General features: G+C 32.8%; 1 protein-coding gene across 1 annotated transcript in view; it reads left to right on the plus strand.

The window, feature by feature from the left end:
• Nucleotides 1-15,426, plus strand: part of TMPRSS2 (transmembrane serine protease 2) — a 103,598-nt gene that overhangs the window by 69,632 nt on the left and 18,540 nt on the right. Inside the window, exons 8-12 of the mRNA XM_051984767.1 lie at nucleotides 1,976-2,019; nucleotides 4,221-4,392; nucleotides 7,711-7,886; nucleotides 9,657-9,752; nucleotides 13,837-13,979. Coding sequence (XP_051840727.1) covers nucleotides 1,976-2,019; nucleotides 4,221-4,392; nucleotides 7,711-7,886; nucleotides 9,657-9,752; nucleotides 13,837-13,979 — 631 coding nt within the window. The remainder of the gene's footprint in view (nucleotides 1-1,975; nucleotides 2,020-4,220; nucleotides 4,393-7,710; nucleotides 7,887-9,656; nucleotides 9,753-13,836; nucleotides 13,980-15,426) is intronic.

The raw sequence follows: 15,426 nt of genomic DNA on the forward strand, positions 1-15,426 counted from the left end.
TTTTATAATTACTATCTCATCTGATCCTCAAAATAACTCTATGAATAGAGGCTATTATTATCCTCATTTTATAGAAGAGGAAACTGAAGCAGATCTGTTAAGCAACTTTCCTAGGATCACATAGCTAGGAAACTAGGACTTGAGTCTTCCTAACTGCAGGATCTCATAGTTAAGAAATATCTGAGGCTAGATTTGGATTTAGCTGTTCCTAACTCCAGGTTTAGTGCTCTAAAACTGTCAATATCATAATAAGCTGTGAATTTAAGTGTGCCATTGGTTGTTATGGTAAAGAATCTAGAATTCCAAGGTTCTAGAGTAGCGAGATGCTGAATTTAGATTGAAAGGATCTGAGATCGAAGCACCTACACCCAAAGAAAGAACACTGGGAGATGAATATAAACTGCTTGCATTTTGTTTTTCTTCCTGGATTATTTATACTTTCTGAATTCAATTCTCCCTGTGCAACAAGAAAACTGTTCGGTTCTGCACACGTATATTGTATCCAGGATATACTGTAACTTATTCAACATGTAAAGGATTGCTTGCCATCTGGGGGAGGGGGTGGAGGGAAGGAAGGGAAAAATCAGAACAGAAGTGAATGCAAGGGATAATGTTGTAAAAAATTACCCTGGCATGAGTTCTATCAATAAAAAGTTATTAAAAAAAAAAAAAGAAAAGAAAGGATCTGAGATCATCTCCAAGACTGGCAGCAACTCTTTGGGTCTCACTTTCCTTATTTGTAAAGTATAGGGATTGGACTAGTTAACCGAAGGTCTCTTTTAGCTCTAAATCTCTGTTCCTACAGTTGTAGGTTAATTTTTAACTAGGATGATGGATTAAATTCCCTTTAAGCACTAGTATACTTTGAAATAGATATTGTCCTATTTACTTGGGAGAAGTAATATTATATTGCCCGTAAGTTGCATGTCCTTAAAAAGGAGAAAAGTTTTTTTTCCCCCCCAAACAGAAAAGGTATTCTTTTCTGAATATGGCTTAAAAAAACCAAAACCAAAACCTTTTCTGCTTTCTATGAAGCTTATTTATTCCCTAATTTATTTTATTTCTATAAAGGTTGCTACTGATATTAGCTAGCCAGATGCGTTTTTGATGTTAATTATCCTAATTCTCCTTCGAAAATCTGGGAATGGAGTTACATTTCAATGTCTCTTAGTTCACTAGATTTCCAGTTCCATTTTTTACATAGAAAATAAGTAAGACTATCATAACCTTGAGGAAAGTAGAATATGCACATGCCCTAATGTTTTCATTTATAAAAGCCTGGCTTACTAAGTTACATACCAACAAACAAAACACAGTTGCTGGACTAGTCATAAGCTTTGAGTGTTTGTCTTGGTTACAGTTTCAGTTCTGAAAATAAGGAAGAAGGAAAGGAGCAAGCTAGTAAGGAAAGTAGAAAGGGGAGGAGGAAGGGAGATCTTTTTATGTAAGTCCATTGATACACAGTTTTCATTCCTCATTGATATATCTGGAATCTATCTGCTGTTACTTTAACAACAATATCTTTTGAACTAATCTCATTATTTTGAAAACATTCCTTTTTCATTTTAGGGTTTTTTATTTTATTTAAATAGAAGTGTTCTTGTTCTATGTGGAGAAATTGGTCATTTTCTCATCTGAAAGCATACATGTTGGCATGTGTAGAATTATACATAGAATATAGAATTCTGACTTATTTTACTTTTCTCCCAGAAAGATGATTGGTTTTACTGTTTATATTTAAGAATGGCAACAATATTATGAGCACAATTGTTTGAAAATAAATGACTTCCTTAAGGAAGTGCAAGAAGACCTATTTGAGTAATTTTTACTTTTTATGAATGAGAAATATATTTTTATCTGTTTCATCTTGTTAATTCTTGGGAGTTAAAGAGAATATTTAAAAGGATGATTTTCTTACATATTCTGGAAATGGTGTTCATAATTTGTGATAATTATTTTTGTTCTTTTTCCCTAGTAATGTTTGTTTCTCAAAAACAGTGGTATCTCTCCGCTGCATAGGTTAGTACTTTTAATTTTAATTTTCTTTTTCATGGGATAGAATGTCATTCTAACTATATCTAATACTACTTAAAATTTTTCTCACCCAAATAATATATTGGAAAATAGCATATTTGAAAACATAATTCCTAGAAAGTAAGGCACAAATAGCAACTCAAGAAGCCCTCTTGAATCCTAGAATTTCATTCTATGCATTAAAGATAGTCAAAGGGAAACAGACATTTTGGACACCCAAAATTTCCCAGGTTTCTACACTTTGCCCCCCTGTAGCTTCCTGAGTTAGTGAGTGAGATGGTCAGACTTCTACTTTAGGAAGATTACTTTGGTAACTGTCTGGAGAATAGATTGAAGAAGGGAAAGATGGTAGAAACAGACATATCACTTTTAGGAGAATGTTTTTCATAATTGGGGCAAGAGATGGTGAAATTTTGAAGTAGAGTGATCTTTAGTGAGTGGAAATAATGTAAACAAGAGATGTTGTCAAGTTAGGATAGGTAAGAATCAGCAACTGATTGAATAGAGGTGGGGCTGAAGATGAGGGAAGATTGAAGGATGATTCTGAAATGCAAGTCCAATTGATTGGAAGGATGGTTGTGCCCTAAACCAAATTGGAAAGTTAAGATGGGTTATTTAGGAACTGTAATATAATACAAAGAACACTGGAATTAGGAGGCAAAGGCAAGGAGGTTTGCCCAACTAAGAGCAAGTTACCTCATTTGAAATAATAAATGATATTTCACATTGTAGGCTAGCTAAATGTCATGGTGAATAAAGAATCGGGCCTGGAGTCAACCTGGAATCAGGAAGAGTTCAGCTCAAATTTGCCTTCAGACAAATACTAGCTCTATGATCTTGGGCAACTTATTGCCTCACTTTCCTCATTTGTAAAATATCCTGGAGAAGAAAATGGCAAAACATTCTAGTATTTTTGTCAACAAAACCTCAAATAAGATTGCAAAGAATCAAACATGACTGAACAAGAACAAAAATCATGTCACATTTTATTATGCTCTGAGGCTTGTGAAAAGCTAATGTTTATTCTGTCAAGTTGAGAATATGACTATTAATATTCTCATTTTGCAAATGAGGAAGCTCTGGTTTTATGTTAATGACTACCACAGTGTAGATGCCTGCCTGATAGTGTCTTAGAGAATTATTATTAGTATTTTTCATTTAGGGTTCACAAGGTACTATTGAAATACTTTGATAAAGGTCCTTATAGCTTTCATATTGTTCTTCAGCACACTTAGAAAGAAGTTGCCACTAAAAGGATGGGGCAGGTCTTGAATAATGAACTGATGTAGAGTAGAAGGAAAACTCTGACAGAACATAGTATAACTTCAAAGTACAACTATGACATAGTGGAAACATTTTAATGCAATAATTTGGAATACTTACATCGGAACTAAAGTGAATCATTGAGAAAAAATAGTAAGTAGAGATTTTATTCTTTTTTGTTCTATTTGTTTAACTAGCAATTAAATGTAAGAGAACAATGAACAGAGCATAGAGCACACAAGTTTGGGCTTTCTACCTGCTTTGAAATGTCCAGATGTCATACTTAACAATAATGTTTTGAGGTAAATAAGTTCATCAAAGCCATCCTGGAAGCTGGGATCCCGTATTTTCATTGGATGTGTATAGAAAAGAAAGAAAAGCACAATAGTTTTCTTTCAGACCAAGAAATAGGTTAGTTTAGGTCAGTGGAGGATCAAAGACAGAGTAACTATACAGTTTATATTTTAGGCAAGTCAGTTAAGCAGAAAGTAAAAAAAAATTCTTTTTCATAAAAGCTTCCCTGATTCTCTATTATTTATAGGATAAAATACAAGCTCCTCAACCTGGAATTTAAGACCATCCCACAATTTGACTTCAACCTATTTTGTATCCTTATCTCACACAATTTTCTTTCATGTCTGGTACATTTTAGAAAATTGGCCTATGAGCGGGTTTTGGATCTCATCATGAATTCTCCCTTCTCATTCACAAAAATTGATGCTTGTAAAACATTCTCTCTCTCCTCTTTTCAGATGTTTGAAACAAGGAAACAGGTTGCACAAATATGTTCCTCAAAATCCGGCATTTTGTTAAAATAAAGATTCAATTATGAAAGATCACACTTGGTTCTGTGGAACTATTTTTGTTCATGCTTAAGGTTGATAAATGTACTGATGGATTTATATTTCAATTATTGCCTTTAGAATGTGGCACAGTGATGAAGGTGAATCAATTAAACAGGATTGTAGGTGGGACAATTGCTGCTCCAGGGGAATGGCCATGGCAAGTTAGCCTTCATGTCCAAGGTATCCATGTCTGTGGTGGTTCTATTATCACTCCTGAATGGATTGTAACAGCAGCTCATTGTGTGGAAGAGTAAGTATTTTACCAGTCATTCAAAGTAGCTCTTATTATTCCCATTTTTTTCTGTCCCTATTCCAGCTATATATTCACTCAGAGTTGTCAAAAGAGGAGCTGAATTGGAAGTCTGGATTGGTAAAAGTTATTGTTAAAGGTTTTATTTTTTATTTTTTTTATATTTTATTTTATTTTATAATTACTTTATATTGACAGGATCCATGCCAGGGTAAATTTTTTACAACATTATCCCTTGTATTCGCTTCTGTTCCGATTTTTCCCTTCCCTCCCTCCACCCCTTCCCCTAGATGGCAAGCAGTCCTATATATGTTAGATATGTTACAGTATATCCTAGATACAATATATGTTTGCAGAACCGAAAATTGGATTCAGAAGGTATAAATAACCCGGGAAGAAAAACAAAAATGCAAATAGTTCACATTCATTTCCCAGTATTCTTTCTTTGGATGTAGCTGCTTCTGTCCGTCATTTATCAATTGAAAGTGAGTTAGGTCTCTTTGTCAAAGAAATACACTTCCTTCAGAATACATCCTCATACAATATCATTGTTGAAGTGTATAATGATCTCCTGGTTCTACTCATTTCACTTAGCATCAGTTCATGTAAGTTTCTCCAAGCCTCTCTGTATTCATCCTGCTGGTCATTTCTTACAGAACAATAATATTCCATAACATTCATATACCACAATTTACTCAGCCATTCTCCAATGGATGGGCATCCATTCAATTTCCAGTTTCTAGCCACTACAAACAGGGCTGCCACAAACATTTTGGCACATACAGGTCCCTTTCCCTTCTTTAGTATTTCTTTGGGATATAAGCCCAGAAGTAACACTGCTGGATCAAAGGGTATGCACAGTTTAATAACTTTTGGGGCATAATTCCAGATTACTCTCCAGAATGGTTGGATTCGTTCACAACTCCACCAACAATGCATCAGTGTCCCAGTTTTCCCGCATCCAAAGGTTTTAAAAAAGAGAAATTTGCTTTGGTACTTGATCTGGAAGAAAAAGCCTGTGAATTCAATTATTTTCTTTGTTTTTCCTCGATTTTGTTTTACTTATTATACCTCTTGCACCATTTCCCTACATGTGGAGTGATTGATATAGAATTATAGAGTTATAAAGGATTTAAAAATTCAATTCAGTCACCATTCATTGAGTATGTAAAGCCTGCAAATGAAAAAAATAATTTAGACCCCAAAGAATTTACCATTTTATTGGAGGTAAGGAGATGTAGCATATAAGCAGATGGATAAATATAAGGTTATTTGAAGAGGGAAAATACACAAAACACTTGAAACTTCTCATTTTCCTTTCTTGTCAACTTTGCTAGTTTTATGGATATGAATTGAAACCAGTACTTGAGTTGTTTTAATTTACATTTCTCTAATTGTTAGTGATTTGGAACATTTCCTTTTATTTTTTTTTTAAACTAGATGGCTCTTGGCAGCTTGATTTATTGTGAAAACTGCCTGTTCAAAATCTTTTTTTAAATTAAAGAATGGATATTTTTCTTATGAATATGACTTAAATTTTTTTATCATCAAAACAAGACTTCTATCAGAGAAACTTTGCTGCTATGAATTTTTTCCAGTTCACTTCCTTTCTCCTTTTATCTTCATTTAGTACAAAACCCTTTAAATTTTATGTAATTAAAAGAAAAAAGAAAAAAATATAAAAATTTCCTTAGGAATGGTTCCTACTCTAATTCTAGTGCCTTCCTTCCAATGATTGTGTTTAATTTATTCTATTTACAATTAATGCATAGTTGTTTGCATGTTATATCTATTGTTAGACTGTTAACTCCTTCAAGGTAGAAAGAGTATTTTCCATTTCTTTGTATCCTCAGTATTTAGCAGAATGCTTAGCATGTTGTTGTGATGGTGGTAGCTGAGCCATTTCAGTTGTATCTGACTCTTAGTGACCCCATTTGTGATTTTCTTGGTAAAGACACTGGAATGATTTGCTATTTCCTCCTCCAGCTCTTTTTTATAGATGATAAAGTAAGGCAAAGAAGCAAAGTGACTTGCTTAGGATCACAAACGTACTAAATGTCTGAGGCCACATTTGAACTCTAGTTCTTCTGACTCTCGAACTAGCGGTCTATGTACTACACTACCTACCTGCCCCATTCTGGGTACATAGTAAACAATAAATAAATGTTTATTGATTGTTTTTTAAATTGGGCTACATGGTTTTAATGATTGTGTAGTATAATTTGTGATCTGGCACTGTTGGGTTCTCCTTTTATTTCTATATATTAATTTATTTTGAGTTTCTTGAACCTTTTTTTTTCAGCAATATGAATCTTATCATTCTACCCTCCCAATTCTATAAAGTACTCCTTTGGTAGCTGTTATCAGTTGATTGGTATGACACAATATTGTTTATTATATTGCTTTTTATTAGCTTATCCTATCCATCTGTACTTAATATTTTAGTAATTATTTTGGCTTGTCTTTATTTTTGTAAATATGTTTATAGCTGCATTATATATCTTGTCTATATATTGGATAATATTCTCTCCAATATTTTATACATTCCATAACAATAATTTTTAATAGGATTATTTTTAAAATCTCTCTTTCTAATTGTGTTACTATTAAATACTTACCCTAATAAAGTTAGATCGTTTCTAGACTCACAGTGCCTTGAAAAGAGGTCTATGTACTCTTTCCATTTTAGTACTAAATCTAATTATAATTAAAATGACTAAAATCTCCCATCTGCCTTTTAAAAATGTTTTGCTTAATACTTTAGTAAAACCACTTAGTCTTATAAATTGTGCCATTTTTTTGCATGTTATCTCCCACATTAGAATGTGAGCTTCTTGTGGGCAGGCATAAGCTGTAAAACTGGCATCAAGTAAAATAAGTTTTATATCTGAAATCTCATACAAAGATTTGATGATCTCAAGAATCCCTCAGAAATAAACCAAATAAACAATAATAAAAATGCCTAATACAACAAAACTAAGAGGGGAGAATAATGCCTAAGCAGGTTATTGGTAAGATTATAGGTTTAATTGTCCTAAATTTATAATAAGATGTAAGTTATAATTGTAGTAGTCAAGGTTTTTTTGTTTTTGTTTTTGTTTTTTTTTAATTTTTGACATCATTGCCCATTTTGTACATTCTCCTTGTCTATATATTGTTTCTATTGTTGTGCAGGTAATAGTGGTCTCCAGTGATCTGCAATGGTTCATTATAGTTAGAATTAATTTGGTTCTTGTATATGTAGATCTCAAAAACAAAGATTCAGATTAGTGTTTATAGATTCATTATTCTTGAGATTATCTGAATTTTTTTTTCCAGACCTCTTTCTAATCCCCGGTATTGGACAGCATTTGCAGGACTTTTGAGGCAGTCTGTGATGTTCTATGGAAGTGGTTATAAAGTGCAAAAAATAATTTCTCATCCAAATTATGATTCTAAAACCAAGAACAACGATGTTGCTCTTATGAAGTTGCAAACACCACTAATATTTAACGGTATGTATTTACTCGTGTCCAGTTTATGGTGCATAATAATTTAGTGGGAAAAATATTTTTAGCAAACTTCAAAAAATTTGAAAAAATATGTTAGTAGAAAAAAACTTAAGATGGATTTTGCAACGATAATCCACCCCTACCGTACCCCCAACTCCTCCAAATATTGCAGTTGATAATTTCAGTTGTTTGTCTGGCATCACCTTAAAGAATGCCCTTAATAATTGCTATGGTTATAAGGTTTTTTTCTCAATTCATTACTGTGTGCCAGGACTTGTGCTAAGTGCTAAGGATACAAAAAAAGAAACAACAATATTTACTGTTCTTAAGGAGCTTATAATCTAATGGAGAAGACAGTCTACCCATAAATTGGGACACATACAGTTCATTCAGAATTGATGGAAAATAACCTTAGAGGAGAACTCACATCTAGGGAAATCTAGAAAGGAATAAACTGTGCCTTAATGGAAGCTAGAAATTAAGGTATAGTTTATAAAGAAGAATATTCCAGGAACATGGGTCATGGATGTTATATTTCATTTAACTCATATGTAATATTCTCTCTAAAATGTAATGTTCTGTTGTTGGGGTTTTCTTGGGGTCTCTGGAGGCAGCCTTCCTTTTGGTTTAGTAATTACCACACGAGTAGCCAGAGGTTAAAGTCCAAATCCTTTATTGTCTCTTTCCAAGTCTTGTCTCCTTTCCTGGGGCCTGGTTAGCTTTCTTATAGTCCAGATCCTTTATTATCTCCTTCCTGGGACTGGGCAGCTTTCTGGAGAGCCTTTTAGTCTGGCCTTGGTTCCGAGAGCTTGAGCTCCTGCCTGCCTTCTCTGGCTTCTGAATCTCCTTAACTGAATTCTGTCTGAGCCTCTTAGCTTATATATGCTCTCTTATCAAAGATGTGAATCTTGTAGAACTATAGTAAGTACTAAGTACATATACTGAACTAGATAACTGTTAAGCAACATGCTAAATTAGATAGCCATTGCTCTATCAATTCCACTGACTAACTTTGTAAGAATCCTTTGTTTCAAGTTCAGAGTTCTAGCCCATAACACTCCTGTATTTTTACAAAGATAAAAAGCAGGCAGCAGGATCACAGAATCACAGATTTGGAGCTGATAGGGACCTAACAGTTCATCTAATTCAATCCCCCTCATTTTATAGATAAAGAAACTGAAGTCCAAGAAGGTTAAGTCACAGGTGCAATGGTAAAATAGGAATTTAAAACCAGGTTCTCTAACTCCATATAAACCATACTTTCGAAATCATAAAGCTAGAGTGTAAGAAATGATATTTTGAAGCTAATTTGAAGCTACTTGGACTTTTTATTGTATGCCTTTAGTTCTAATATATATTAGCATTTGTAACTAGGACAGGGAAAAATATCCCCAATCCTCATATATTTTGCATAATTGCTATCTGTGTGGCAGTTGTTTCCCATTGGAAGTAGGGATGTGACAATGGACTTATGAACTTGAGATTTTGTTTTATTAATCATTCAATAGATATCAAGTGCTTACTATGTTCTGAACTTATATTAGGTACTGAGGGAAATTTTTAAAAAGTTTAGATAAGATATGGTACCTTTCCTTATGGGGCCCATAGTCTTGTATATTTTAGTAAAATCTGGTCATTTTAGAGTATGGTGACTCTTGTGGGTGCCTAGTTGTATTTCATTAAGAAAAAACAGTGAAAGAAATGGTATTTTTTCAGACTATTTCACAAGTACAAGAACGAACTGTTATATTTTATGTTCTTATTCTAAAACAGAAAAAATAAGACCAGTATGTTTGCCTAACCCAGGAATGATGTTTGAACCTACTCAGTTATGCTGGATATCAGGATGGGGTGCAACCTATGAAAAAGGTGAGATGGCTGTTTCCAAGAAGTAATGATTTGCAGATCACATTTCATTTAATGCATGGTTTAGCAGGGAAAACATTCAAAATGTTCTAGCTTTATAGTAACTTTCATAATCATACAGTTAATGCAGACTGTTGCCAAACCTATAATTTTAAGTTAGTAGGGTATATTATAAGTTAGTAGATAGAGAGCTATTAAGAATCTACCAGAAAAGACACAATGGTAAGGAAAGTGAAACAGAGTTAAAGTCAAGATTCCAAAGGACTGGCCTTTATCATGGTTGGAAAGGTTAGAGTAGAGTTTGCTAGGAAGATATTTGAAATTGGGAGTTGAGATTGTGATTGGTTGTTTCTGACATAAACAACTAGGTATAACTTCTAATCAGTTCAAATAAATGTTATCAGTATTTCTATTAATTAATGTTCTAAGGCCAGGATCCTTTGTCTTATGTATCTGACATTAGGGTAGAACAGGGTGGGAGGAACTGGCAAAGTCAGATTTATCTGAATCTAACTGTAACTTTTAGAAAAAATGCAAAGTAGTTAAGTAACTATAATTCATTTTGTTATTAGGAACAAACTCTTGTGTTCCCTATTCTATATGAAATGTACCTCTTCTGCATCAGTATTGTTTTCTTTTTTTCTTAAGCTTGTTTTCCATTCCTACTTCACTCTTCTTTTTATGATGGTCTGACAGAAATTATTGGAATCATGGAAATGGAATAGGGACACAGAAATAAATATCTAGGGAATGTCTTTAGTGTATAAATAGTGTATTCTGAAGCTATCACCTGGGGTGATATTCAGGTAGTATATTTTGATCAGTGTTCCTAAGTATTTCAAAGCTATTTATCTTAACAATGTTGTTTTTATTGTTTTCATTGTTTTGGTCGTGCTCATTTCATGATGCATCATTTCATACAAGTAAATTTAGTCCATACAAGTATTTCTTGGAAAAGTCTTTTCTTCATATGTGTGTGTGTGTGTATCTGTATATGCAAACATGAATGTGTATATATATATATATATATATATATATATATATATATATATATATATATATAGTATCTGTGTATACATATGTGTGTATATTTATTCACGTGGCATTTTTGTTTATAATGGGTATTTGTTTTTCTTTTTAGTGATGTGGGGAGAAGGGAGAAAGTAAGAGAGAAAGCAGAATTTCATTTATTGAAGAAATAAAATTTTATTTAAAACACTTAAAACATTATTATAGTATTATTTAAAACATTCTGTGGAGAGAAAGACATTTATTTTAGCAAATATAACATAAGGCAATAACACAAAAAAGTACAAAGGAAAGATACAAAGTGTTATGGGAAATTTTAGAAGAGATCACTTTCACTTGCAGAGGAAAGTTTAACAAAGTGATTTCTTATGTAGGCCTGGAAATAAAGAATGAACTTTGAAATGCAAAAATGAAGAAGGATACATTTAAGGATCAGAAAATAACAGGAGGAAAGGCACAAGCAGTTATATGCTATGGCTAGCTCAAACTAGCCTGACAAATTTTTATAAATGCATTGATAAATTTTTGGTGTAAGCATTCATTCCCTAGAAATCATCAAATGCTATAAATCAGTGTTTGATTTATTTTTTTAAAAAAGTATTGGGAAAATTATTAATAATGCAAATTGAACTTAAAAGTGTGTTGTGCATATATCTTTTTTCCCTCTGGGGAACTGGTTGTTAAACACTTACCAGCATGCCAGTGGATATGAAAAACAGAAAGTTGGAAAGGACAAAGAGAGAAAATGTGGGGATGATATATATATAATATGTGAAGATGACTAATCATAGAAGAATCTGAAAAAACAGGTTAGAGCCAAATTATGGAGGAAGTTTGCCTTCCAGCTAAAATGTAACAGGGAATTACTTTGGTTTCTTGAGTGAAGTGTGATAATGAAAAGTGTGATAAGGAAAAGTATTGAGTCAGGTGTGAAGGATAAATTAGAGAGCATATGAATAAAGACTTTAAAGAACAATTGTGGGATATCATAATAGTATGTGCAAGGAAAGACAAGGGTCTGGTTTAGGGAGGATGAAATAGGAATGGAGAGAAGTATTCATCTATAAGGATTTTGTTGAGGTAAAATCAGCTGGACTTAACAATTAATTGAAATATGAGGTGTGAGAGGAATAACTCTAAGAGGTTGAAATTTCTTGTTTGGAAGGATGAGTATAGAAGATAATGTTAGGGGAAAGAGATAGAAAGTTTCATTTTGAACATATATTGAGTTTAAAGGTCTATCTAGGTAGGACCATGCAGCTGACAGGTGAAAACAAAAAGAAGATAGGTTGGAGATACAGATTTAAGAGTTATATTGATAGGGTTTATAATTGAAAGTTTAAGAGCTTAAAAGAGTGTCTAAAGGGCAATTTAGGGGAATATCTGTTTCAAGGGTAGGTGAGAATGATGAAAATCAATCAGTGAGACAGAGGAGGAATAGTTAGAAGATATGTTAAAGAAAGAGAATGAGAATGTAGTTTACAGAAGGCAAAAGAGGGAAAGGGCATAAGTAAGGGAAACAATAATGTTATATCATATACCCCCAAAATATCAAGGAAAATAAGAAAAAGAAAAACCATTGGATTTTTTCATTAGTGAATTTGAAGCAAATTATTTTAATAGAATGGTAAAGATGTAAACCAAATTGCAAAAGGTTGAATATGTAGTAAAATAAAGAGATATAGCTAATATAGACAGCTCTTTCTAGAAATTTTCAGTGAAGAATCATTATTTGAGTAGGTAGCAGGTTCTTTTGAAAGAATCCTTTTCTTTTTTTAAGCGATAAAAGATAGTTATGTATACTTTTAGGATGAAGGAAAAAATACATTAAAGAAGAAGAAACTGAAGATACCTAGGATAAAGATAGGAATACTTAATGTAGAAAGAGTCTGTCTTTAGAGAGGAGAGTTAATGGATGAAAGCCAAAGAAGAATGGGGAAGGGAGAATGATATTGAAGTTAGTGGTACCATTAGCAAAAGGAAATGGGTATTTGTAAGTTATTGCTGGAAAGGCAAAGAAATATGTGGATATTGAAGAGTTTAGAGGGATTGAGTGAGTTTGCATAGGATGTCTGTACTTTGTAAAGACCTCTACTTTGTAAAATAGGTGAGGTCAAATTTGGCTTGAAAGAAAGGAAATTTGGAATAAGCATTGTTGGAAATGTGATTCAATAAGAGATAATTTTTAAAATTACCTTGCAAAAGTGAAGGCCCACTTGAAGCTGGATAACATAAATTTGTAATAGATAAAATAATTTTGTGGTTTCCTTCAACAGCGTTTGGTAGACTGGAGTGAATATCTAAGACTAAGGGTTTTGTAGAGTTAAAATAGCAGAGGGTCAAGAGATCGGAATGTGGAAGAGAAGATATTGTTGAAGTGGCTGACAATATTTTCATGGCTAAAGGGGAAAGTGAAGCAAGACCAGAGTTGTTATATTTAGAAACTAAGAATTGAAACTTACATGATTATGATGAGTCTAAACAGGTAAGGCAGTCAGAGAAGCAGAAAGACAGAAAATTGCTTTCAAAGGAATTTTAGTATTCCAAGAATTTGCACATGCAACATTCATGATGCTTGAATTGTACTGAGTTGTACTTGAATTGTATTGAATAAGAATCTATTACCCTCTGGAAATAAAGATCCTTATGATTTTTTTTTTTTTGGAAGAGAAAGAAAAAAGCATCTTTTTAGATTCTTTCTGAACATCCTTTCTGTAAGTTGCTTGGCTTTACTTAAAATTGGCTATGTAAATCTGGAATACTCATCCAGAATAATTTTTAACAGAAGATATAATGCCTCCTGTTGTTATTTAGCACTTACTGACTGTCAGAAGCTTTTTAACATATATCAGGTGAGGCCTGTCTCTATTGGAAAGATGATTCAGGCTTCTTAGAAGACTGACTCTGCAGCGAAATTGAAAAATAAGGAAAGAATAGAAAGGGATAATTTAAAAAAAAAATAAATAGAAATATAATTGCTTTGAAAGTAGCTTAATAGAATACCTATTAACTTTTCCAGTTGAAATGATCCATCCTTGTCTTAAACTTTGATCCTCAGGTAAAACTTCAGACATCTTGAATGCAGTCATGGTACCCATAATAGAATCTTGGAAATGTAATAGCCGATATGTCTACAATAACATGATCACCCCTGCCATGATTTGTGCTGGTTATCTCAAAGGGAAAATTGATTCCTGTCAGGTAATTTCTGTTTTATGTTTAATTGGGGGAAACATTATTTTGGCTATATGTATTTTCATTTTTTTCATTTTAACGTTCTTTTAAAAATTTTGAGTTCTAATTCCCTCCTTCCTTTCAGCTCTTTCATCACTCCTTATGAAGGCAAGCAATGATACCCACCATATATGTGAAATTAAAACATATTTTCATGTTAGATACTGTATGAATTTCCTAATCATTGTATTTTTAAATTTAATTTTTATTCATTTTGAAATTAAATACAAGAGGACAAGAAAATATCTCCATGGACACAGCACAATATAAAAAAACATTTAAACATCAATGAATTTCCATATCACACTGTTTACTTAAAAAAAACCCATTATGATATAAATAGTACACATTGTTTCCAAAACTACCTTGCTTTTCTGTACTTCCTTCTAAGTTTTCTTTTGTTCTCTGCTGTGCACTTTTAATTTTTTCTTGTTTTCTCCTCACTCAGTCCTAGACAAAGCTACAATAAGACACAAATATGTGTATGTATGTATGTAAAACTGTGCTCGATTTATTTCTATTTATCAATTCTTTTTCTACATGTAGATAGCATTTCTTTCATAATTTCTTTTTATTTGTAGTTGATTTGAGTATTCAAAATGACTTGATCATTGAAAATTGTTCTTAAAACATTATTGTTACTACTATGTACAATGTCCTCTTGGCTCTGTTCCTTTTGCTCTTTCTTTCTTTTTTTTAATTAAGCTTTTTATTTACAAGATATATGCATAAGTAATTTTTCAGCATTGACAATTGCAAGAGCTTTTGTTCCAACTTTTCCTCTCCTTCCCCCTACTCTCTCCCCCAGATGTCAGGTTGACAAATACACTTTAAATATGTTGAAGTATAAGTTAAATACATTATATGTATACATGCCCAAACAATTATTTTGCTGTACAGAAAGAATCGGACAATTAGCCTGTGAAGGAAATCAAAAGTGCAGGCAGATAAAAATAGAGGGATTGGGATTGGGAAGTCTATGTAGTGGTTCACAGTCATCTCCCAGAGTTCTTTTGCTGGGTGTAGCTCATTACTGCTCTATTGGAACTGATTTGGTTTATTTCATTGTTAAAGAGGGCCACGTCCATCAGAATTGATCATCATATAGTATTGTTGTTGAAGTATATAATGGTCTCCTAGTCCTGCTCATTTCACTCAGCATCAGTTCATGTAAGTCTCTCCAGGCCTTTCTGTAATCATCCTGCGATCATTTCTTACTGAACAATAATATTCATATACCACAATTTATTCAGCTATTCTCCAATTGATGGGCATCCACTCACTTTCCAGTTTCTGCAACTACAAAGAGAGCTGACACAAACATTCTTGCACATATAGGTCCCTTTCCCTTCTTTAAAATCTCTTTGGGATATAAGTCCCAATACCAAATAGTTTTGACAATTATTTTTATACC

This window comes from Antechinus flavipes, chromosome 3, assembly GCF_016432865.1.
Source record: "Antechinus flavipes isolate AdamAnt ecotype Samford, QLD, Australia chromosome 3, AdamAnt_v2, whole genome shotgun sequence".
NCBI classification, from domain to species: Eukaryota; Metazoa; Chordata; class Mammalia; order Dasyuromorphia; family Dasyuridae; genus Antechinus; species Antechinus flavipes.